Source organism: Bombus affinis, chromosome 11 (genome assembly GCF_024516045.1).
Source record: "Bombus affinis isolate iyBomAffi1 chromosome 11, iyBomAffi1.2, whole genome shotgun sequence".
Classification (NCBI taxonomy): domain Eukaryota; kingdom Metazoa; phylum Arthropoda; class Insecta; order Hymenoptera; family Apidae; genus Bombus; species Bombus affinis.
Genome location: NC_066354.1, coordinates 4,577,041 through 4,604,503, shown reverse-complemented (window position 1 = coordinate 4,604,503; position 27,463 = coordinate 4,577,041). Strand labels below are relative to the sequence as shown.

At 38.2% G+C, this 27,463-nt stretch overlaps 1 protein-coding gene across 4 annotated transcripts in view; it reads left to right on the top strand.

Moving 5' to 3' along the window:
• The window catches only part of LOC126922183 (homeobox protein SIX1-like), a 51,264-nt gene extending 29,594 nt beyond the window's left edge, over positions 1–21,670 (top strand). For 2 of the 4 annotated variants that reach the window (XM_050734524.1, XM_050734525.1), the window contains exons 4-5: positions 17,432–17,897; positions 21,285–21,670. In XM_050734524.1, coding sequence (XP_050590481.1) covers positions 17,432–17,897; positions 21,285–21,566 — 748 coding nt within the window. In that variant the 3' untranslated portion in view covers positions 21,567–21,670. Of the gene's footprint in view, positions 1–17,431; positions 17,898–19,827; positions 19,969–21,284 lie in introns of those variants that run through there. The other 2 variants (XM_050734526.1, XM_050734527.1) reach the window with 2 other exon arrangements.
• Positions 21,671–27,463: the final 5,793 nt, after the last annotated feature.

The following is a 27,463-nucleotide window of genomic DNA, read 5'->3' as shown; positions in this document are numbered from 1 at the left end:
AGAATAGAATGTTCTGCATTTTGAGATTTGTTCGAGAAATTAGAAAACGCGAGAAGTTTGGAAATTTAATTAGCGTTACTTAAATTGGGTTTTATGTGTTTGGATACTGTAACGTGGAATTTGGAAAAATGACCATTTTTAGGGAAATAGAGAATATTGGGATTATACATGTTTGATGTTGGAGGGGAGATTAGAATTTGTGGAAGAATAGAGAAATAGATTTAATAAGGGACGATTACAAATGATGAGGATAGAGATGATCTTGATTTTGGGAACTTGTTCCAGAAATTAAACATTGTGGACGTTTTTAACAATTCCCTAATTGATTTGGAAGGGAAACTGAAATATTAGGATAATGTGTTTGATGGGTATTTGTAAGGAATTTGGAAAAGTGAACATTTTTAAGGAAATAGGGAATATTGGGATTACATGTACATTACACACATACACATACATACACAATAACAGAAAAATAGAATGATTTGTGATTCTGGGATTTATTCAAAATCCGAGTTTTGATTTGTTCCAAAATTAAGAAAACAGGAATTTTTAGGAATTTAGATATTATTAATTGATTTACAATACCAGTTTTAAAATTAACATTTACTATTAGATGCAACGTTTACTGCACCTAAGTGACATTGAAATTCTTCAAAGAATTTCTGCTTAACTTTTTACGTGACCAATCGAAGAGTGTGACAAGGTGGTGTGATTCGCTTATGTCACGTTGTTCTAAGAAAGATAAGAATGACAAAGGAAATAGACGAGAGAAAAAGATTGGCGCGTCGTAGGTATCCTGCATTTCTTGCTTCAAGCTAAATCACAAGCACAATCAAACATCTTGAAACACTATCTGTTTCTCACTATCGTTTATGCCCATTCTCCTACTTGATAAAATTCTATCAAATTTGTTCCTCTAGTAAGAAATTTTATTTATAAATGAAAATTCCGAAATGAACATTTCATGAACAATTTCTCAAATTTTTAATCGTCGCTTCTCTATTAAACAATCACGATGATCCGTTGAATTTTTAATTTAATCTCTAATCCGAAAACTCAAAGAAACCTGAAACACACGCGCGACGAAACATCAGAAATAAACTTCACCTAAATTCTAAACTCTGTGCCATTAATCTCTCGAAAATCGGAAATACAAAGCGAACGATGCAAGCTTCATTTATAATTCACGCCGGCCAATTCAACACGGGTACAACTTCAAAGAGCAGAAACTCCCGGTGTTGAAAATCTCGTGGCCACCACTGAATCATCTTTTGGAACGAAAATTTCGAACGATACGTAACAAACATCCGGGCAAACCGAATTCCGATGCGTGTTGCACCTCGACGTCTCTCGTGTTCCATTCATTCGTTTCCCTCGCTACCGTTTCGTGTAGATTCTGTCGCGAGAAGAACGTCGCGCGTATAAATAGCCCGCGTTTTCACGTTTACGCGTCTATTCCTGGCTGACGAATTCGCGTTCTTGCCTAGCAGTGATTTCTCATTCAGATTTCCGATCTGGCTCGTTGCACGTGAAAAATCGTCGTCTGATTGTTTCTGACTACGTTTCGCCAATGATAGATAGCTTAATCCGCGCATCCGGCTCTCATAAGCTTTGAAAAATACGCGAGCTAAACGTGAGAATAAATAATTACGATAGTTTTACGGTGATAGAACGACGAGCAATTTAAAGAGAAAACAGTTCACCTCGATAGACGATCAATTTTAATAATCGCGTATAATTAATTACTTAGTAAGATTTAATAAATACTGAGAGCAACGGCGGTCATTCTGAAATGTATTGGACCGCTTGGAAAGTTCGTTCCGATTTTCAGGAAATTTGGTCCACATGAAAGATCGTATCGAGAAGTTTTTCGCTGGAAAATCCGAGAGTTTCTGGAAGGATGGAATATTCAAGTTACGTGAAAGATGGAAAAAGATAAATGTATATCGATAAGGAATCCAATTCTCGTTAAAAAGAATATTTAATGTAGTTGATATTATATATTCGTATTAGTTTGTAATTTACTAGTTCTTAATAATTTATTGCTGCAGAGTCTCTACTATCTATGGCTTTTTATTCACTTTTAAAAAAATTGGAAATTATTCAATTTTAATTTATCATAAACATTTGATTTAACGCAATTTAATATAAAGCTTAATTTATTAGAATGATCGATATTTCAATTTCCTAGAAACGATCGTATGATGTCTATCGATTCGTTCTCTGTGTCGTTCATAGTATAGTAATCGAATTATATTTTAACACGTTCGAGTTAGAATTTCAGAAAGTAACGCTATACGGCCTCAGTCTATATTGTATTAAATATGGTTGCTCATCTGATGCAACAGACGGCTGTATTATGTATGGCACGTCGTTAAAATCAAAGGAATAGTCACGTCACAGTCGCCATTGCGTTTCTTCGCTGACGAATAGTTTTAGGGACTGGCTTATGCGACACAGCCGTCGCAGAATCGAGAGAATACGACCTTAGCGTCAATCAGTCGGCCGTATTTTCTGCGTGGACGTCGTTACAGTTAGAGCTGTTGATTCGTAGAGAATCATTGACTCGAAATAGCCTCTATTGCTCGTTTTAACATAGGCAAAATCGTGACGCAACGTAATGGTAGAGTTGACGATGGCTCGATTTGTTTCTACGAAAATATCGCGATGGAATTTGGGGAATTTTAAATTATGATCCAGGGGAAAACAAGCGTGGACAGATCATGCCACGAAATTTGTTGGTAGTTGCAAAATATAATTTGCTGATGTTCCTTTGTTCATTATCTATATCGAAATTTCTCGATAATTTTAGGGGAAATTTGATTTACGATTTAGCGAAAAATCAGGTGGAAATACATCGTCGTGGCACGAAATTTGTTTACAATTGCAAAATATAATTTATATATCGTATATTATGTTCGTATATTTTGACGTTTATAGGTAGATCTTTTGACAACTTTCCACGAATCGTTCCAATGTAATGTTATCGGGAAATCATCGACGAGACGATTACGATTTATCCCGATGTGTTCCATTTATTTCTGCAAAGTAGAACAAACCACTGAACTTTATACGACCGATTATTATATCGAAGTAGAAATAGAATTGCTATCGCGATGAGATCTGGGAAATTGTGATTTACGATCTTGTGGAAATGTTGCTGCAGATACATTGTGGCAGAGAATTTGTTTTTAGTTGCAAGATATAATTTATCGTGAATGATTTTGCATCTAAATCTTCTGATAAGCTTCCGTAGCTCGTTCGAGTGAGGATACGCTGTTACAAAAATACGATCGACGAGGTGATTTTCATTTGTTTCTGGAAAATAAAACGGATCATTGAACATTATATGACAGATTACTGTATCAGATGTATGTGAAAGTAGAATTGTTCGAAATATCGTAGATAAATTATTTCGCTATTAAGAAACAGGACGCCTGTTTGTCGACACGTATGAATCAGTGAATAAGGAATGTTTGGCGTTGTACGTGCCATACTACTCGATAAAGTTCAAACGTTTATCTGGCAATTTATTGGGTAGTCCCTGCAACACTTAGAGACTTTATGTAACGTGAATTTATCGAACGCAGTAAATTGTATTTTATGGATGGCGATGAGATACTCTGGCAGTTCGGCCTTCGGGAAATATCCTGCGAAGTAGGTGGCGCAACTGATATCCTGCGATTTAAATATCTATAAGGTGTAAGCCCTAAATTCAAATTCTGATTTTAAATTTACTGTGAATTTCGTTGACCGTGCATTTCTTTGTATTTTCAATTCCACGAACCAAGTCATCCATTAAAATGATTTTCTTATTTACGAAGAAATCCGCATATTTCTTAAAAAGACTGTTATATTTGTCAGTATGTACTAATCACACTTTTTGATCAATTTTTTAGTATCTTCCTAATAGACAATTCCATGCGATGGAGAAGCCACTATTACGCTATATATATACACCAAAATCTATTCTCCTCTAACTATATCTCCTCCAACGAACGAGCAATCTCCTCTTTTTCCATCCCCGGCAGAGACAATCGGAAGGTAAATTTCCTTAGGTCAGAGGAGAAAAGCATCGCGCACGTGAGAGGGACTGTCGTGTTCGAATTTTAGAGTAAGGTCGTCGAAGAATACATTCTTGATTCGAGCTATCAAACCGCACAAAGGATGCGTTTGAAAAAGCGAGGAAAGGACGAGCGTTTGATACGGCGAAGCGTTTTGCGGGGAGAGGAGACGGGATGAAGGGGAACGGTCGGATTCGACCCCTTTTTCGCCGAAGAGAGAGGCGAAAGGGGGCGGCCATGTTGGGTCGCCTCAGCCATTTTCGGGCACACGCGGACAAAAAAGGCGGGTTAGGGCCCCTTCTCGGTGAAAAACCGCTTCTAAAGAAGGACCACGTCAAATCTGACAGGCGGAGGGAAGAAGGGGCCACATATGGCCACGTAAGGGCCAAAAAGGGCCCGCCTCGTCGCGTATACGTCGTCCCTGCTGCCGTTTGAAAAAGAACAATCCTCTCAGTTCTCCCTTTCTCTGTGTAGTCGAGGGCGCGTGTTTCTTCTTCTGCTTCTTCTTCTTCTTCTTCCTCGTGCTCTTCTTCTTCTTCTTTTCTCCTCCTCCTCCTTTCTCTCCCTTCCCTCGATGAGCCCCCCTCGTTTTCTTCTGTCGACTCTCTTCAGGCGACAGAGGGGGCATTCATTCATGCACGCATTCCCAGAATGCACTGTGTATGCCCGCCTTGCGTACATGTGTTTTGGGAGCTTTGAGGTTATGATCAAGTGGGGCGTGGTGAGAATAATAAAGTTCTGACGTATAAGGAAAGAAATGGACGGTAACGTGTTAGAGAAATATATTTTGCTTGAACCGAAGATGCAAGATAGAATCTCAGTTAGCCAAAAATGTTGCAAAGTCAGAATATAAATCAAAATAACCGCTACGAAGAGTAGTGAAAATAACCAAAAAAAAACTTCAAAGAAAATGAAAACTACGTTTCTGTAGAATTTTTAGGGCGATCGTTTAAAAAGCAATACTTTCAAAAATCACGCGGCTATCGTTTAAATAAGAATTGCGACGCAACCGTATTCTTAGATGTGGTGAGAAAAAGACAAAGGAAAGAGAAAAACAAGAAGAACGTTGGCTGAGCTGCCCAGAAACCAAAGTAACGTAACGAACAATGAAGTTCAAATGTAGCGTGCAATAGCGGCTAGCCATCTCTAATAGAAAAGCCTGCCAGTTTCTCTATTACTCCGTTCTGTGTTCTCTCTTCTCGATCTACCAATCCGTTCTGGATCGTTTGCATTTTACTGCGTTGTCGGACAGAACAGAAACACGGAGAGTCAGATCTAATCCAAGCCTAGGCTCGTCTTGTTGTGCAACTAGTCGGACACGCGATGCAAATTCAAGGAAATCGTTCGACAATCCAACATGCAATTTCCTGCGTCGATAACACGCGTTTCCGGATCTCGTTCGAATTCGTCATGGTTGCTAAAATTTTTCTCCTTTCTCCAATCCCCACGACAACGTTGACTTATCGTGAATTATCTAGCACGTTCTCGTAAATCAAGTTTTAAGTTTCGCCGTATATCATCGATCTATGCCGAACCGGATAAATGAGCTTTATTTCGTGGTTTTTTATTTGTTCAGTCTGCTTTGGACATTTTTCTTGTTATAAGTGGTCTTTCACGCGTTACCGCTTCTAAACTTTTTTTTATTATTACTCTACTTATAAGGTTTCTCGTTGAAAGTATTATTAGCATAATTTCAAATAATTTGTAAATAAATAACTACATTTATCAATCACTATATGTATGTAATTACGTAATGTATACGTTTTTGAATATTATACTGCCTTAGTTGAAATGTGCTAGCTACTACTTTCTCATTTTTCAAGTTAATGTTGAAATATTTGAAGTTCCTCGTGTTTTATATTATCATCGTTATTTTTTATATCAAGTTATGTAGACTATATATTACACAAGTAGATAATGATTACATATCTATAATTGAATGAAGAAAAACAAAGATGATATAAGAAAAATGATGAAACCACGATTTTCTTCAATTTCGAAATGATGGTTTATATAATATTTAGTAGATCAAACAAATCTGTGCCATAATAATTCGTATAAATATCCAAAATGTAATAAATCAAAACTGTGAACAATCGTAAGTTAGTTTCAAGAAATTGCACAACTCAATTGTCCACGCGTCATCTTTATCAAACCTCTCCTCCTCTAGACCTTTTTCCTTATACTGCAGTCTGTTTTTCGAATTCTTGACTAAAGGACGGAAATCGTTCGTTGTGTTTCGGTTGAATACGTTCGACGTCTGTATCCGTCATATTTTTTCCTCGTTTTCGTTTCGTGGTAGCATCCCAACAACGGAAGCATTTTCGTGTGACGTACTGTACGTGTACAACGGTACACGCAGACGTTCCCTTAAACGGTATCGAGTTACTCGTCAGCTTGGAACACAACTTATGTAAGTATATACGTCAAGAAGTTTCGATCTTCGTGGTGTGCTGTCCACCTCCTCTGCCCGTGTGTCTGTTGCTCGTACTAAGTTTCACCTTGCAAAGAGAGAAATACTGCGTTCTTCCATTTTTTTCTATGTCGGATCAGAATGGAGATCAAGGAAACTGGGGAATAGAATTGTTTTGCAATCAGTAGAGTGAAAGAATAGGATCTAGGCGGAGATTTGTTCCATCTATTAAATTTTGCTGTTAAGTCACTGAATATCTTCTATTCACATTTATCCTAGAATTCTGATTTTTAGAATCGCTCTGTTGAGTATTGGAATTAGTCCACTTTTATTTTGAATGCCTGACTTCATATCATAACACGATAATAAATGGATAAGACATTCGAGTGATAAATGAATTCTTGTAGTAAGAAATACATGACTTCTATGAGAAGCTTTGAGGATGATGATAAACGAGAGGATAGTGACTCGTAAATAGCAATAACATTTTGACGTTAGAAGTTTCATGAAATTCTGAGATGCAATTGTCTCCCCGATGCCAACTATTTCGCTACAAAATCGAGTCGCGAATCGCAAACGATGAAGAGCCTATAAAGCATTCTTAACGATACTGTGTTGTGCTATTTCACGTCCTATATTTCCAGTTAAGAAAAGATGTGAAACGTAGCGCTATATCATTTTCAACAGACATCTCGAGTCTTGTGATTCAAATAGGTGCCATGGGTATGCGCGTGGACATACTGCGCATGTCTACCGGAACTAATGTGCCGCCATTTTTATTTATGCACGTAACTCAGCGTAGCTTGACTACGAAGTTTATCGTACATTATTAACTAGGAATTTACGAGGGTCATAAGTTTATAGTAAACGATTGTATATAGTTAGAGAAGGATATAAATAGGAATTCAGTCATTTTAACAGATTATAGAAAATATAGTGTAAATAGATGCAACACGTTACGCACGAATCGCAATCCCGATATTATTTACTCCCTTGCAGTGCTATAATTTAGCAGAATGGATATAACCAATGACTGAGTTCGTATTTATGGCGATCCTAATTTATATATGCGTTTTTGCATCTTTAAATTTCCTACAAACATTCACAGCCTACATTTACTTGTTACAAATTTACTACTTACAAACCAATGCTTGTCTGAAGCATATAATATCTTTAAATTATAGCTTATAATCACTGCTACGCTTTACAGAAGCGATACAATAATTCTAGAATATACGTAGAATATAAATAGAGTTGTAGAATAACAGATAAATAATAACAATGAGAGAAATATTTCTTTACTTATGTTTATAAAAATTTGAATTTCTTTAAAGATCCACAATCTAGTAATAAACTACTTGCTCAATAGTATGCGCATGCGCATTAGGAAAATAACAGAGCGTCGCTGTGTATCCTCCATATATAAAATTTACGATTGGATGTTAGTCGTCGTTGTTCTTTGATCGTACATACTGAAGTTTGGCATGAAAACGTAGAATTTCTGGCAGGCGGCGTGGAAGCAGATTCTTCCGTACGATTCCAATGTGGAAACAAGCCGATCAGTCGGAGATAAAGCGCCATTCATTTCCCCGCGAATTTCGATGCGACCGCCACCTATGCAGAGGTCGATAACTCTTCTGCTCGGAATCCGCCGGCTATTCGTCTTTCATTTGGTTACCCCTGCGTTACAACTGCTACATTCGTAATTATCGCATCGTTAATCTTGTTGGACACGCGGGGGATTTTCAATGACTTTGAATTAGTATGTTCAATCGGAAAGACAAGTCGGAGAAGCCGAACATTCTTCCCAGTATCAATTGAGATTAATCGCTACACTTCTTGCGTCTACTAAATTTTGTCAAATGAGGTTAGTTTTAATTGAAGCTTGTAAAACAGGCATCCAGTTGTTTCAGTGACTAATTCGGAAATACGGTGATTTATGTGGAAATGTTTGCATATATTCAAATATTACATGTAATACGATTCTTTATCGGAACAAAGAATCCTGTTTTGATTGCGTCATAAGTTAGAAATTGTACGTGTGTTAAATTGAAATTATTTAAGAATAATTATAGATAGTGAAGTGCAATATACATTTTACTTTTGCATAGGATCTCGTAAAAACTGCAGCACCATTTTGTGCACTATTGCATGAACGATCATTTCATATCTGTTATTTACTCTGTGCTTAATTAAGTATGAGTAAATACACTATTCGATAATCAAATACTTTGTGCATTATTTAGTTTATATTTAATTAAGTACACTAGTAGATACACTATTGTATAATTAAGTATTTTGTGCATTATTTACTTTATACCTATATTATTACATAATAAGTATTTTATCCGCTATTCGCTTTCCACTTAATTAAGTACAAAGACATAGACAGTTATTTAGAGTTGTCTTCAATGAAAAAGTCAACAAATCAGAGGATTCGCATTGCAAGAAAAAAAAGGGATTAAATCATGGTCATAAATCTAGAGATAAATAGCCTCTAGGCGCCTATCTGGACTCTCCATCTCGCTCATGATCGATTTGCATATTTTTCAATAAAATAAAGGACGCTCGGTGGGTGTTCCGTCGCAGTATCTTTGTCCAGATTAAATCTGTTTCACGCGATAGAATCGATCAACCGATCATTGACATGATCATTAACCAAGATTCTCGGCTGTGGTACAAAACTTTCGTCCGAGTTCCGCCATCGAAATATCTCTTCCTCGAGCCTCCCTGAAACAAGTTGAAGAATAGAAGTTGAAGACAAGCAGATATATCCATTCACTTGTGTAACACGTTCCTCATAGAACGAAGATGACTACCGAGTGGCAGGTTCAACGTAATCCGGATTAAGGAATTCTGAAACACCGAAAGCGTTTTAACGCTTCGGTCCTCTTATTCGGGTGAGAACTTCTGAGTTTACCTCTGCCGATGTTATCGTTCTGTCACCCATTCAACGATCCCAAATTATCGATCAATCAGTGGTATTAACTTCGAAATAGGAGTGCGAAGATTTAACTATAATCGATTGGCCGCTTCTCTGTGTGGTTCTTGATTCGTATCTATTGGAACTTTGTAGTTTATAGCAGTTTGTATATTTCTCTATATATCGAATATGTACGAGAGAAAACGTTTAAATTATGTAATTCGAACAGAATTCGAGGCTTAAAACTTTTGAAAATCTTGATAGGTTTTGAGTCTTGAATGCCTTGATAACGACCCAGATTTGAAGCGACTCGGAAGTGTTTCAGATCTCATCGCTATACACACTCGCGTTAAAGCAAAACCGTGAAGGTTATTTTCGTATCCTCAAAAAGATACAGATACTATAGAAACTATATATAACCGTCAACAACCCATGGTGAATATTTCCTTAAAATTACATGATCGGTAGAATCGCCATGAAGAGCATGGGGTGAGAGTGGCAGGTAAAGAGAAACAAAAGGTAGACGCGGTTAGCTTGACCATGGAGGAGGAAGCAAGAGCAAAGAAAGAGGCGAGCAAAGTTTGTAAACAGAGGCGGTGTGTACACGGTAGGCTGCATCCCCATTATTTTAGGCCGAAGAAATTCTTTCCTATCTACTTATGGAATCAGCTGCCGGTAAAGTCCCTTCTTCTCTTCGGCGCTTACTCGACGCGCTCACCTGCCGAGCGGACTGGATCTAGAGACCAGAGAAACTGTGAGAGCAGCAACAGGCTTCCCTTGGTGTGCTTGGGAAAATCCTCTCTCTGCCTGCCGACAAGCTGACCAACCGATTTTCAATTTGCTCTCTCTACATCCACGGAGATTCATCTGCGATGGAAAGCTTGCCTTCCTGCCTTTTCGACTGCATGCAGAGTAAATCCTGAAGTAGCCTCCTCTGTTGGCTAGTCTTCTCCGTTCAAAGGATCTCCCCTTCTGAGATAATAACGTGCCCATCTAATTCTGGATCTCACGAAAGTTTCTGGCGCAAGTTAGGCTTTTGTAGTGGGATTTATGGCGCCAGATAATTCTGCGAATAATTCGTATGTAACGAGAGGTATTATCTTTGGTTGAAGTTTTGCATTTTATTTCAATCTTTAATTGGTATCATTGGTAACCGTGAATGTGTAGGATTACTTAATTTCGGTGTATTTAATAAGTTAATGTAATTAATATCGGTGACGCTACATGGAAATAAGATACTTATCTGAAGTTACTGAAAGATATATGTCTTATTAATCATTGAAAGACGTAGCTGACCACTAATAAAAATGACTTTTGCAACTAGTAGCCGGTCGTCACAGCGTTAAAATATAAAAATAGAGTGAAAGCGAAGGTCAGTTGTAGGTTAAACGTTTCTTCCGATATAGGTACACAATTTAGTTCTCGACTCGAATAGTAATTGAACTGTATGAACATGAACAGCAGGCGTTATGTCCTGTTAGCTAGAGATTGTTCCCCTTTTTCTTTGTTTTTCACAACACGGTCTAATAATATTGTCTCGCGTTTCTAACGCGACGGCGAGCGCAATCGGATCGCATCTCTGACCAGAATAGAAGCCGAAATCTCAGATCTCTTGGCTCGGCTTTTAGTCGGCTTTCCACTGGTCACCTCGTGTCTTTTGCTCTTTCTATTCATTTTCCGTCCTTTTCTAATTCGCCGCGAAGATATACGGCCAACGTTTACGCGTGTCCCGTGCCGAGACGCCACGCTGATGATCATTGGAGACGCGGCACTACGTCTCACGCCCTCGAAATTCCTCTCTGTCTTATAGGCTTGTAATCAAATAGATCGTGGAAAAAGTCACCGACGATTGTTGACAATCGCGCAAACGAAGAATGCTCAACACTATGGTCGTTGACTGTATAGAATTACCTTATGTATGTTACAATAAAGTCTCTATGAGGAAAGACGAGATAGAAAACAAAGCCGAATAAGAAGTAATCATTTGCGTATGCGTAAACATTTTGTAGACTGTATATCGTTCATCGTAGAAATTAATAACGTCTTTTAACAAGCCACATATACACGGTGTTCATATACGGTAAGCATGGTATAATAAAAAATAAAATATGTATCAAGGATATATAATAGGATTTTTTCATTCCGCTGTTTTATTGTTTCTCATAATTGTTTAAAAAGTTATCCAGTTGACAAGAAAGAGGGACCGACTAATAAACAAAAAAGAACTAGATGCGTAATATTACAATATAGTATGTACAAGACATTTAAAGTATTACCTTAACCTTAATAATTGATCATAAAAGGAGATATAAGATTCAGATGGATATGTACGTACTTTCTTATGATACTCTATGACTCTATAGTGAACTCTTGTCCATCATCCTTATTAGATCGACAAATCTAAAATCATCCCTAATGAGCTGCTCTTTAACACGTTCGACATATGGACGTATTTCAACATCGTGCATATATCCATAGTTCGTCGTAATCCATTTTATCGCCGCATATTCGAGCGTCGTTTTTCATTGAGCAAACGATATCGAATAAAAGAGATACGATTCTATAGATGGTGGTCGATGATTGCGAGTGGGTGGCGCTGTCACGCTAGACATCTCGCGCGCACATATTTCGAAAAACTCTAGGAGATATATTATAAACAAAAGTCACAACGTTCACGATATCGATAGACCGATCATATCTGTCAGTAACCACTCGAACAGCATCGCCGTTTCATTCTTACATATATAGACAGTGAAAGAAAGAAAGAGCCGAGGGCTATTCTGTCGGATTAGCATAATTCGTAATTTAATTTCCCGATAAATTTCCTATGGCGTTATTCGCTAGCCGGCCAAAATGAGATGGTATCGGCTTGCGCGATTCCACTAATTCGCGTCTAAGTTTATATCGCTCGGCAGAGAGCAGCACGGGGTCGAGATAGCATCTCCCTTCTTTCTCGCCCTCTTTGTCGCACCTACTTCGTGGCTTTCTTCGTTCCCCCTTCGTTGAATCTTTTTCTCTCGTGGGCCGCCTCGTAAAATCGGATTATATCGGCTCTGTCGCCCCTGCGTTGTCGCACACTTTATTCGAGCCACCACACGGTATCGCCCCGTCGCAAACGAGTGGGGTCAGGGTTCGTGGCGAGCGGTACACACGGTAATCACACGTTCTTCTTTAATAAATTTTAACCGCGCGATTCTTCTCGATGGGAGCAGTGCGCATGCGTGTTAAGGACTGATGGACAGCGCTGCATATGGCATGTGGCTACGTCACATGGTACATATTTCATAGGTACATGTAATTTGACGCTAACCTATTTTTCTTTTTTATTCACCGATTATTTTTCTTCTTTTCCGTTTCTGTTTCTAGCGCATTTACTACCATGATTTATCAGTATAGATCAAGTTTAGATCTCTGTACTTTGGTAAAATATATTTCCTTTTCTTTTTATTGAAAAAAACTTTCGTAAGAGATTTATCATAACGATATATTATAACAGAATTTTCCAACATTGTATAGTATTACAAAGTAGTATAACTGGATATTTACATACGAAAATACACAGTGAGATGAAGATCTTTTTTTCGGCTTCCTCTTAGATACACGAGTTGCAACTATTTAAGAAGGTTAGAATTTGAACACACGCTTTGATGTTCGGAATAGCCAGCAGCGTTGCAATGTCTAATGGTAGCTGGAAATTTATCTTTCGAAGGTTGTACATATATTAATTTCGTTCTTTGAACATTATATAGATTACATTGCCATAAGACATAAGGCATGGTTAAGTTTCATTTTCGAGATTGCATCTGCATTTAGGGTTGTTGGTAACACCGATACGAGCGAGAGCAGCTGCTAAATGATAGTGATCTGCACTACTTCTATTTACAGTTACAATAAATCCGCGAGATAATTGATAATACAATATGCTTTCATTATAAGTATCTATATAATAATTGTCCGAGGTTATCTTTTTTAACCTACGTATATATGTCAGAATCTTTTTATACCAATTTCCTAAGTAATGTTATTTACTCTTTATTTCACGATATTGAATATTTGTAATAATACGAATATTCTCGTGAGTTATGTTACGTTACTATGATCATCCTCCACGTTTCTTTTAACTGTTTAATATTCATGGTCTTTAACGTCAAAAGTGGTTGAATTATTAGGGAATTCTGCGGTCAGGAGGTGACCTTAAGAACAACGCCAGGGACGTTGTTCCTCGTAAGATAGAATCTTCTTCACGATGGGATCCATGGAACCCATTCTCGGCCATTTCTGTTTCTGGAAACTGAACGAATCGATCTCGTTGACTTCGCTCGAGCAATGGAGAGGAGAAGCCCGGTTACGGAATTTCCAAGTGAAGCTTATTTACGAACTGGCCGATTAATAAAACGAGCCGCGCCTTCGATCATTATCTCAGCGCCGTTTAAAACGGCGAGACCATGCTGATGCCATAAAATCGCGCGCCACGGTTTTTCGGCCCGTTTCGATGTTATTCACTAGCGTGTCACATTTTTCGTACGAGAAAATGATTAAAAATAACGACAGTAAAAATTATCCGGCCATCGTCGTCCTCCGCGGAATCGACGATCGTTATCAGTGATGATACGAAATTATCTTTGAATTATTGCCTCGATATTGGGAAATAATTAGACGTGTTACTAATTCTAACGAACTGTGCCTGTATAATGATACATATACTACGTGTACTGTATAAGGTGATTCATTAATTTGTGTATGTAACTTTTTGTTAATTTAAAATGTGTTTTTCAACAAGAGTGTCGCTTATAATTTTAGAATGTCACTGCTCGTTTCCTTCTGGATAATTCTCTATTCTGTAAAATTAGTGTCACGTATAATTTATTATATCGTATTTACTGGTTGTTGCCCGATGACTTAAAAATCGGACTTGGTTTTATATAATTTATAAACATAAAACCAAACGAAAACTAAACTCCTGTATATCTATAGACACCGTCCATTCTTCATTCTTCATTTATATATACCTATCTATACATACATCTATATACAGTGCCTACCTGCTCTATATTTTCTAATTTGTATCTTATTTCCCAATAATTGCACTTTTCCTCGCCGTTAATTCCAACATATTATCGCTGTACTTACTTTGTTCCTGCAACCTATTTTGCAATCATCGTGTACATTTACAATAACGCCAAACATGTACGGCATAAAAAAAAAGCCCGATGACTGTGGATAATCGCAATAAAATAATAAACGGTAATAAAATCAAAGATCTGAAAAATCAAGAGAAAAGCTGTTGGATGGAATGGCGAAGAGAAGCGAGAGATCTCGCGGTAATAGGTTTAGTTGTCGCGAGAAACTCGTCCGCCAAATAAATGTCCCGGGCACGCGATGAGTCACAAATCCTAATGAAAATAATAATGCCCGAAAGATTCCGTTCTCTTAGGCAGGCAACGCGCGGCGTGCAACGCGGATAAATTTACTGCGCGATCTCGACTCGGATAAGGCATACCTGGGGACACCTCGTCTGGGGTTATAGACCCAGGCATGCAACGGGTGGCACGGAAAGTACCGGTGGAAACAAGCTGATCCCCTTGTCCTTGCCTCGGAACTACGTCGTTCCACGTGTGGGATCTGTTGCATCGCGTCTCGTGGAAATAATTCTTGTCCTCGGACGACGAGAACCGACTCCCCTGCAACCGGCACCGAACGACCAACCAGATTTTCACCTGCCGAACGGATTTATCGTTCGCCTCGTCTCGGAAGAATTAGTCGAGGGATATAGGGACCTATATGTTTCTTTTTTGTTTCGTTGGAATCTTCCTTGATCTTTTTTAGCACGCTTCCGTATGAGACGATAATTTCTATTACCGTTTAACGATGTGTAAGAAAATAAATAGCGTTACTGTATAAGTGAATTTCTATTTACGATGATACGTTAGACTCTTATACAGTGGAATCTTTCTTTGGGGCATTTTCATCTTTTGTAGCGTGATTTTGCATGAGACAATCATTTCTATATCGTTTAATAATATGTTGGGATTCGGTCCCATAGAATCTTCCTTGGCCTTGTTCTTTGGGATTCTTTTGTCCGTTTTGTTGTGATACTGTACGAGCGAGTTTCCATAGAGCTTAACGACATGTTAGACACTTATCCAATGAAATCTTCGTTGATCTTTTATCGTGATATGTATAGAACGATAATTTTCAGAGTTTAACGTTATGCTAGACTCTTAATCTAACGAAACCACTGACCTTCCTTGTTTTACTTTTGAGTTTAACGTTATGTCAGATTCCAATCTAACGAAATCATCGTTGTCCTTCCACCCTTTGGCTTTTTACTATCCCTTCTTCTGATACTTGAAGTCCGAAATCACAATAAAAAGACACGCGAAAAAGCGCGTCATTCGTAAATAGGAATTTTATTCAGCTCTAAATACTCGCTACCCGTAAAGATACTCAAGGAAGTCAATCCTCAGAGATCGAATAATATAATATATTATAAAAGTAAAATGATACCCGAAAGCGCGTAAAGCCGCGTTGTAACGCGTGTATCCTGTCGATAAAAGATACGATACAAAATCCAAGCATCCATAAATTTAAATTTCATTTCATTTAACTGAAATGCCGTGAACGCGGTTCCCGTGGAAGTCGGTCGTGGAAGATCAAGAGGGTCGCCGATATCACAAAAGTGAAAGGTTACACGAAAGTGTGTAAAACGGGATGCCCGTTATCAGAGTTCGGTAGCTGGGAAGGGAGGCGGGGCCGAACTGAACGAACGCGAGAGGGACCGGTTCTCGAAAACACCCCGTAGACAAGTGTCGTGGCACTTGCGCCTGGAGAGACAGTGCCGTATCGCGGCGGCCACGTCTAAACGACTTGTAAAACAAGCGCTTAACGATTGCTCGTACCTGGATATAGAGAGTGTCTTAGTCAAGCATGACGAGGAGGTAACCGAACGTTCAAGAGAGAAAGAGGTTGAAGCGCGAGGCCGCAAGGATCCCGAAGTGGTCCCACGTGCTTCGTGGCTTCAAGGAGGTCCAGCCTGCTAAATTGAGTTTACGATACGTCCAGAGCGAGTTCACTCCTCTCTTCCTCTCTCTTCCTCCCGCTTTATATTCCTATTCTGTTGTCAGTTTTACTCGTTCCTCCTTGTTCTCGGTGATGTTCCACCCTTAATTCACGTTGCTACAGCCAGAAAAGGAAGCAGTACCCTCTTCACCGGTATTTTACGAATCGAAGATGGTATTATCTTAGCAGGCATTATTCCGTGCAGCCCTTATCCTCTTCCGCTTCTCGGGATACCGAGGATCATTGGTCGACTGTTTTGTCAGTAATTATATTGGAACTGTTGCCGGTTGTGAGAAGAAGAGTTTAGTATCGCGGCGTAGCGCAGTGCTGCGGAGGAACCGCCCGAGGCAAACGAGAGGAGAGCGGTAAAGATTCGCCTAGCATCGACTTGCAATATTAATTGGATATCTAAGCGGCTCCATCGCTGGGTGTGGGTATTGTTCGCGTTAACTAGGAGAAATTTGTTGGATAGATAACGAACGAAATCTATGGAGGATCTGTGTGGTTTCTGCCGTTTTCTAATCTGTTCTTGCATTGTTAGGAGCACTGTGTGTTCATATTTTTGAGGGAACATTGGGAATGGGATTGCATCGGAATCTTTGCAGAACTTAAAAGTGGAATGGTTGTTTCGCGATTTTATATAGTTGTAGTTTGTTCCTGATGAAAATCGTGACTGGTAGGATCCCTCGATTGGACTTCCTCATTAGATAGACGTACTATAATGTCGAAAGTTACGTACAAGTTGTAAGTTGTAAATTGGTTTTCTCTAAATTTATGATTATACATCGAATATCGGTTGATTGTTTGTCTTAATATCGGTCGACTATTGACTTGAAATTTATAAAATTTACTTGCACGCAACTTGGTTGGTTCAATTATTAAACTGTTGTTCAAGCGCAAAATTGCATCAAAAATAAGTTTGTACGTCATCGATCTTCTCTAACAAGCCAACCATCTTCTTATCTGTTACAGCGGCCAACGGGAGGACAAAACTCACGGCGGAGGTTTAGGTGATTCGAGCAGCGAAAGTGGTGATGAAACGAAGAGGCAGGCGGTCAATCAGCAACCGCCGCAACAACCATCATCCTGCGCTGTAGCTGCGCAGCAGCAGCAACCGATGATGGAACATCAACAGGCGTCGAGCATGTATCAGCTTCCTCCTCCTGTCTCGGTTTCCAGTCCTCATTCGTACCACCAAGGCCATGGCTCGACCTTGAGCCATCCTCACACGCCGACGCACCATATACAACACCACGATACCGGAAGCGAGAGCGGAGACGACAAACGGAACCTTCATCATCAGCTGCAACATCATCTCCAGGTCGGTGCTCACGGTACTCACGGCTTGGTACATCCCACGGCGACCTTGCCACCGCCGCCACCCAGCTGCGCCCAGCAGAAGAGCCAGTTGGACTATATGCAGTACTATAGTCCACAGGTATAGTGAACTGTTTTGTGTGGTTTTGCTACTTTCCATCTTTTTTTTTTTTTATTTCTTTTCTTAGCAGAAGGAAGAGGGACTGATCTTAATCGATTAAGTATCAAGCAATAGTTTATCACAATGTTGTCATAAATATTCAAGTTACTTTCAATTTCATGGGATCGTAGGATAGACATCAGTGTTTGGCAAGAATTTTTAGATCATGACCTCGACACACGTTATTATATTTCACTGCAATTTTAAAGGATTAGTAGGATTAAAAGGATTAGTGGATTAATAGTTCACAAGTACAGTGAACTGTTTTCATCTTCTTTTTATTTCTTTTCTTAACAGAAGGAAGAGGGACTGATCTTAACTGATTAAGGATCAAGCAATAGTTTATCACAATGTTGTCATAAATATTCAAGTTACTTTCAATTTCATGGGATCGCAGGATAGACATCAGTGTTTGGCAAGAATTTTTAGATCATGACCACGACACACGTTATTATATTTCACTGCAATTTTAAAGGATTAGTAGGATTAAAAGGATTAGTGGATTAATAGTTCACAAGTACAGTGAACTGTTTTCATCTTCTTTTTATTTCTTTTCTTAACAGAAGGAAGAGGGACTGATCTTAACTGATTAAGGATCAAGCAATAGTTTATCACAATGTTGTAATAAATATTCAAGTTACTTTCAATTTCATAGAATCGTAGGATAGACATCAGTGTTTGGCAAGAATTTTTAGATCATGACCTCGACACACGTTATTATATTTCACTGCAATTTTAAAGGATTGATATGATTAAAAGGATTAATGGATTAGTAGCTCGCAGGTACAGTGAACTGTCTTGTGAGGTTTTGCTATTTTTCATCTTTTTTCTTTAGTTCTCTTTTTTGGCAGAGGAAAAAGGATAACTGATTAAGGGTGTATTCTAGTCTACAAATTTGAAAAAATCGAAAAATTTTTGTTCATATTTCCAAAGTTTAGACATTCAAGGATATGCCCTTAAAAGGATTTTTCAGAATTTTAATTATTTTATGAGTTACAGTTATTTTTGTGACGCGGCATCTGCTCCGGACCGACCGGAACAAATGAACAGTAGACGGTAGACTCTGCCCGAGTACCTACATATGAATACCCTCATAAAATCTTTATCGTACTTTATCCCTTTTTAATGTATTTTTAATTCAATAATTCAATTGGAACGATATTTGGGTGCTGAAAGCCAAAATAATAACGAATCGTTAAACTTTTTAATATGGAAGCACATCCACGCACGAACACAGACAATTCAAATTTCCACTTTCCTCGCAGTATGTATTTTTAATGAATAATAATTTTTATACCCATATTAAAAATCTCAAGTGTCGTGGGAATCACGATTGGCACAGAAGCTCATGCGTTCGCAATCAGGCGAGACGAAGTTCGCATCGAGCACTCTGAACTCCGAGCTTCAGAGGCATCAAAGGAAGCCAGAACTGCTCGTCTCCATGAAAGAACTTCGGAGAATGAGCAGTTTGAAGTAGAGGAAGGTTTCTTGTATAGAGCAGGAATCGCCGATTAAAAATATGTAAATATGCTGTACCATTCTATGAGTAGAATTGCCGGAAACTTGTCTCAAAACTTTAAACGCGTTTTTCTCGAAACTACTTTTTTCGAGTTGGCGTGCACGATATCTCGAGTTTCAGTGAACCGATTTGTTTGAAATTTGGTGTGAATGTTCTTTATACATTCCTCTATCGCCTGAACCACGCTCAGACCAAAATTCTTAATTTTACTATTTTTATATAATTCGGAATTGGCAGAAAAACATGCCCAAAAGGAAACTTTTTCTTTAAACGGCTGCCATTTTGTGAAAAAATATTTTTTTGACTTTTCCAAGGTTCAGACTATAGCCGCATCTATACTAATTAAGAATCCATACGGCTTTTTTGCTTCAGATGACTAGAAGGGTTGAAATCATGCACGCCAGGACACCCTTTTTTTGGACCCCTCACTTTGCAAGCTTATAACTTCGTGAATTTTGAGTTTTCCTTTTCGGTTAATTTTTTATGTAATCTTAAAATATCAATAAACAAATGATAAAAAAATGGATAGTAAAAATATTTTTTGTTCCGCTTGTACAGAGCTTCAAAATCCGCCCGAAATTCATGCCTCTAGACTAGAATACCCCCTTAAAGAACAAGCAATGGTTACAGATATTTAAGTTTCTTTCAATTGTTGAATAGATAACGGTATTTCTCAATTATTTTTTTGTTCATGATCTAAAGGCATATTTGCATATTCCACTAGAACCAAAAGATTAATAGGATTATTTTCTGGAAAGTAATTGGGCGTTGGTATTTGAAATTCTTGCTCTGTTAATTCAGTGGACTGTAGTATTTGGTGGACTGAGAATTACAGTGTACATTAAAGTGTAGAAGCTTGAGATTAATCGAGCGTTACAACTTTCGTAAGAAGAACATTCATTCATTTAGTTTTGTCCAAATCATTAATTATACGGTTAATTAAGTTATGATTATCACTTAGCATATATGCTTTCATAAGTTTAAAGTTATTAAAGTTTTTACGATAACAAATGCAAAGCACGCGTCGTATAGCGTAAGAATATCAGGTAAGGTGAAAGATTGCTTGAAATTTATGAAGAGTCTTGAATAAATTTTTGTGTTTATAACCAACTAAGTGTAATGGTTTGCGCGATGGGTGATAAGTATGATAATTCTAACTCCGCTTTAGTAGTTCATAGCTAACTTTTTTAAGCATCCGTAACAAAAACTAACTAGAGGAAAATTAATGATTCTTAATTCGATGGTTGGGAACGCATCTAAGCTGTAGATCTACAGGTAACGATCACTCTCTATAATCTCCTTAAACTCGATTACTTACTTGCTCAAGATACTCAAATGGTAGCCAATTCTTTTCCCTTTATTCATACTAAATATAATAATAATAAATATAATAATAAATAATTAAATATTTTCTTCTGATCTACCAATCAATTCCGGACCAAGAAATATATATCAAAGATCATCAAACGTTATTATGAAAATATTCCAGGCTCCTCTTGCATAATTAAACAAATATGATTAATGAAATTTCAGAAATCACTTAATCATTAAATTTTCTCCTACAACAGCAAGTTTCAGAAATACGCCAAATGAAATTTTACAGCTTTCAAATCATCTGATTATCCCATTGCAAGTAAATTTATAAATTCAATTATAATATTTCAATATTATTACTATTATTATTACATTATTAATTAATAAACTATTGCGCAAGAAGACTCAGACGATAAACCGCCAGCAAAACATCACAAAAGTATTTCAAATGCCTCGAAGAACAAAGTTCACAAGCTCTTGCATCGATGAACCATGTCTATCCTTTCTTGTTCCAGGATTACCTGATCACACCGACCTCGGCGGATCTGCAGAAGTCGCTTCCTCATACAGCCACGTCGATGCAGATGGGTGCTATAGCTCCTTCCATGGGTGGTCTGAGCCCAATGGGTCCGTCGACGATGCTGCCGAACACGATGCAAAGCGTGAACACGATGAACACTATGTCGATGAACGGCATGGGGATGGGAGCGTATCAGGGCATGGGTTCCATGGGGATGTCTACGTCACATGGTAGTTATCACAGCGGCCTGGTATTAGGCGATTATCACTCATTGTGACCCTGGGCCCCGAGCAGCCAGGGCAAGAGAAACCAAGAGAAAACCTAAAGAAACAGAAGATACGAAACCTATAAGAGAAAAAGAAAAAAAGAAAAAAAAGAAAACTGAGAAAGAAGCTAGTTTTCGCGATTCGTAAACGAATCTGCCAACGAAATTATATCTGTGAGATAGTGGGAGACGAACCGTATTATTTTCGAGACAGCTGGGCCGATTCGTCCAGTTTCTGCTCGATGAAGAATCCACAGTATACCACGTTAGGTAATTAAGAAGAACATTTTCTTTTTTGCCATGTTAGATCGAAGGCGTCGTGGCAAAGCGCGCGAAAAACATGTCGACGAGAAATCGACGAGACCAACCGTCTGCGTATAGTCGAGCATCGTAATGTACGTACTAGTTGTATACATTGTCAGGGAACATCGGTTGCGATTTTTTCGTGGCGTCGAAACGGAGATAGGATGAACGGTGAGATCGCGTACCGCGGAAGCTTCTCGTTCTAGGGACGAGTTGCAGAAAGCTTTAGGGACATTTGCGGAACGTTGGAGTTCGGATAAATATCGAAGCAAAGAGAAATATCTCGTACCTCTGACCGAAGCGACCACATCATGCCTCGACTTTTTAATCGCTGCATATACACACACACACACACACATATACACAGACACGCTCGAGAAAGGATCTTTCAGACAAACTAACCGGCAACAAGAGAGAAAGATTTTCACCTGTGGTATTACGCGCAATACATGTTTTTCGCACACAGATACAGGATACACGAACGACGCCCATTTGGTTCTCCCAATTCTTTTGGGGACGAACGATATATATAGTATATATATATATATATATATATAACGCATACGATTATTACGAATAGTAGCCGTGAGAACAGGAGGAAAATCGAGGCAGCGGGGGAACGCTTCCGGCGTGAAAATAGCAAAAGACATATTAGCATTTTTCTTTTTCTTTCTTTATCCCATATCGCCCTGCGACGCCAGACAAGGCAAACGTTTTTCTTGTTTTTACAACACAGCTTCCAGAAACAACGCAAACACGTGTCGTATTTTATTTTAGTTCTCTTTTCTCCCGCCAATCAAACGATTATCATTATTCCCATTATTATTCCCCGTTTTAATCTCGTAGCGTACCGCCCGTACCTAGGTCCTGAGAAGTAAGAGGAGCACACTCATACGTTATTTACGGTTACCAGTAGTTGGTTAGAGCCGTGCAAGCCTCAATCTGCTGCCGGAATCTTTCTGGGCCTTGGCGAACGTCGTGTTATGAGCCTCTCGGCATTTTTCCATGCCTCTCATATGTTGACAATTATGAAATACTGGTTCATTTTCTATGTTGCCTGGGAGAAGGGAAAGACACACAGCGTTTGATATGTGTGTAACAGTATTCGGTCGTGTTTTGTGATCATTTTTGTCGAAGAATATAAAATATCTAGTAATCGTTTAAGTTGGAGAAAATGATCGGTAAAGTTCTTAACGAAATACTTCGTGGCTTTGAAAGAAATTTCGATAAATTTACGGAGATGTTACGCGGTAAAACTTGAACAGTCTTTGAAGCATAATTCTTCGACCAGAGGATAACATTTAATATCTGCAACGGGATCATATTTGAAGAGAAATTATTTCGGATAATATGCAAGTTATAACATAGACAAAATATTAATATATAAATATATTATATAAACAAATGTTTGATATTCAGAGAAACAATTTTACGTTAACGTTAACGATACTGTTTAGTACCAGTTATTTTCTTCATTAGGTAATAAAGACAGAACAAGCGAGAATAAATAAGCACGATGAGCGTCGATGGTCCAGGAGCACCGCTCCCCCTTCCTTTATGGGAGGAGAACGATGTTATTTGGAAGATTCAACACCAGCGTGCAGGCAAGATCCCTGAGAGTGATCTCTGAGGCGTGTACGGATCTTAGCCACCCCCCGCTAATTAATTAACGTCACTATAACGAACCACACACGCTCTTCACACACCGATCCTCTCACACCGTACGCTTCTGTGTTTGTCCTGTGTACATATGTAGATAATATACACTCACACGGTTTATACACACTTTCATACACACGTACACCTTCATACACAGCCACTCATACACGTGTACACTGCTGGCCATTGTTAGAATATTCGAAGGAACGGAATCGCTGAGAAGTTAATTTGATAAATGTCACTTTCCCGAAGCTTGTTAATTTTCGCCGCGAAAATATGTACACGATCGTTATTTAATTTTTCGTACTTTAATCTCGATACTTACGGCCAGCAGAGTAGATACACATTTACACGAGCGTTCGAAAGAAGATTAAGTTAATCTCGTCTATAACGGGCGAGTACCGGGTGTTTGCGAATCAGGCTCGAGTCACGATTCAATTTCATTCTCTGATACGCGATTATTCGAAAAGCCTGTCTTTATTTACGGCTCGCAGCATCCTCTTCTTTGTATCAATTCGCGATCTTGCTGCTCGTTCGTGCACAACGCTGTTCAACGCTAAGTGTATGTAGACGCGATCATATATGTAGATCGAGAATACAGAGGAAGAACACGATAAGTCACATTTACTGTTTCTCACGGAAAAATACCGATAATGCTAAACGCAATATCATTATCAATACAACTACACGTAGTTAAGCGATAGAAGAGATACGAGTAATTGATGAATCATTTAACTTTGAGGTGTACAAATTTTTACCGACTTTCAAACGTAAATACACAAGCAATTACGTAAAGACGCAATAAATAAGGATATTATTTTGTAGAACGGAAGTACAGCATAAACGCAAAATTGCGATTATTCCTATAGCGCAGAGAAATACGTGTAAACGTTCAATTTACACGTAATCCTCTAACGAAGTGCAATCTCGATTAATATCTTAATATCGCTCGTCGATAATGATCTTGCTATACTATATCAGACAATTTTTATTTCCTCGCGTACTCGTGACGGTATTTAGATTGTTAATCATAAAGTGACGTTAAAATCAATAAAACAAGAAAAGTGTACTTATCGTGTTTTTCATTTAACGTGATCGTCCAAGTGAAGAAGAGAAAGAAGACACAGCGAGGATGAAACGTTCGTTCGGTTTTACCGGTTTCGAAGATACCTCTTCATTAGGCCAGTGAAAAATGATGAAATTTTAATTGCTTCACGCGTGTCAGGCTGGTTATAGGCGGCTAGGACCGTGCATTAGATAGAAACGGTATGCAAATTAGCGTGACCAAGGCAAAAGCGAGCGGTAGGCGGAGCAGCTGCTTCCTGCCAGCCAATTGCCGAGTGCCAATCTTTTCATCGCAAATAGAATCAGCAACACCTTTACAGAACACCGCTCTTGTCTCTGTGTCTCGCTCTTTTGCCTCCGCTGTACTCTCACGTTATGAATTGCATCGTTGACAGAAATTAGTAGCAGTTTCTGGATAGTTGGATATGCGTTTCAATTAAAGTCGCCAGTTCCTCGAAATAAGGGCAAATTTTGTTATTCTCGTGTTGTTCGGAGTAATTGAAATGTAGGATACATCCGGTGATTGTTTTAATTTAGTTCTGCGTATTCGAGGATAATTGTTGGATCTGTATTTAACTAATCGCGTGATAGATCGTCTTGGATATTAATTGCGGATTAATTGTGGTATAGATGACAACGTGTTTTTTTATTTCAGATGAACGTGGGGGTAAAATCAAATTTTACTGACGCGTTATCGTTTGTCTAGAAATTTCGTGAAGTAATCGGCATCAAGATAAATCGGGACCTTTCTATTTTGAAATAGAGATTAGAGAAACAGTTACGTAGAAACACGGTTGAAGCTTAAACCACGATTCAGCTCGTTCTTTAAAACCTACTTCAAGCATGTTACACTTTCTAATCATTTCTATAATTTCTAGAGATAACGATGGAATTTTTAAAATACATCTAGGAAAATTGAGTTATTTCTAATTCTTGAACAATTATTGTACTCGAAGAACGCAGCCCGAGAAACCAAACGAGAGGACGAGCCTCGAATATTCATTTCTTCCTCGAAAACACCCGGTATAAAATAAAAAAACACTGTCGTAGATAGCGTAAGTTAGAGCGTAACTTATCATTTATTATCCGCAGTTCGCAGTCTGTACATAAAGAGAGTGAGAAGAGCGAAAAACCTACAAGTACGAGAGAGAGAGAGAGAGAGAACGAGATTGAATGGAGAGTGATAGAATGTGTGAAAGGTATAAGATAATGAGCGAGGAAATATCTGTAAACACACGGTACATAGCTAGAAGGAAGAATAGGAGAGAAGAGAAAATGCGAGGTGTGTGTATCATAGAGGTGACAAAATTTAAACACTATAGAGGAGAAAGAAAAGGGAAAAGAGGTAAAAAGTATGAGTTTTATCGGTTCTCTATTTAAGGGACATCTCTCGTGCAGATGTCCGGAATGTATATCCCGTTGGTCGCGACATTGCCTTGTAAGATTCTTATCTAGGATGCTGAGCAGGGGAAAGGATTTTTCCCTGTTAGAAAGAGTCCTCGGGACGAAACAGGGTAAGCAAAAGAAAGGGAACGAGGAACGACAGGGAAAAAGAAAAGGAGGCTAGACGAAGAAACGTTTTTGTATCATCTGTTGGCAAATCTGTTTAGAACATTCAAACTCCTTGTTTCAAATTTGTTCTATTTACGTGTTTACAAATTGAGGACAAACTGAAATACTTTATCATTCTCTTTGTACCATCATCTTGGTCTTCCTTCATCAGTTTAAAATATTTAGTCATTAGTCACAGTGTATAATACATTGTGTAATTTTATACAAAAGATGAGACACAGAAGGAGATTTAAATATTTTAACTTATCCTGAAAAAAAAAAGGAACGATAGATAGGACATTTTAATTATATCAGGAGGGTAGCTTTTTTCTCGACTATTATGTTATATGCTATTGGTAATACAGAACATTCGCGTCACCCGGTATACGATATACGAGAACACCGCGACTGTTCGAGGATCTAGTTCTACTTTGAGTCTGATCATTTTATTTCATTTTTGTTTTGTTTTTATTTATTTTGTTCACTCTTTTTAATTGGATCTATTGGATACGTACTCTAGACATGTTTAATGAAATTTGTGTACTGTTTTTTTTTTTTTTTTTAATAGTTTTATTTTCTATCGACTTTTTACGAATATTGGAGTGAAAATAGAGATTAAACTTTGTTTTTACGCGTTTTATATCAAATTAATTTAACGCGGAGCTACCTTCAATTTCGAAATCGATAACCGTGTTATGTCTATGTCTTAACGAGTCTTTTTTACTGCTTTTAGCATGTGTGCGTCGATCATGTTTCACCTTTCTTTTTATAACAGACGTGAAATTTATTACGATCATGGAAGATAACGTTATAACAATATAATTGAAATTTTATACCTTTCGTTGCATGCTATAAAATTAAGATATATATAATCATCAGGTATACATGTGAAATCAAGCTGTGTTACCAGAAGTATAAAATCAGCATCATAGAATCATGAAATATATACAGTCAATATACAGTATCAATGAAACGAAGATCTATAGTCATCGAAAGTATAAGATCAAGATGTAGAATCAAAAATATAATATTGAGATATAGAATCTTCAGATACGTGAAATCAATAACGATAACATATAGAATCATGAAACGTAATGTCGAAATATTAAGATCGTTTCTTTAGATTTTTGCATAATTTGATTTAGTTCTCGCACAAAATGTTTCGAGGAAAACTAACGACAGTGAAGAACAGTCTGTCGCTGTGTTATATCCTCGGTTATATCGACATCCGTTCTCTTTCGAGATTTCTATAGTCCAACAAGGAGCCAAACTGTCTTCGATTCACGCACAATCTACGCTTTGTACGGCACAGTATACGACGTCGTTCAGGG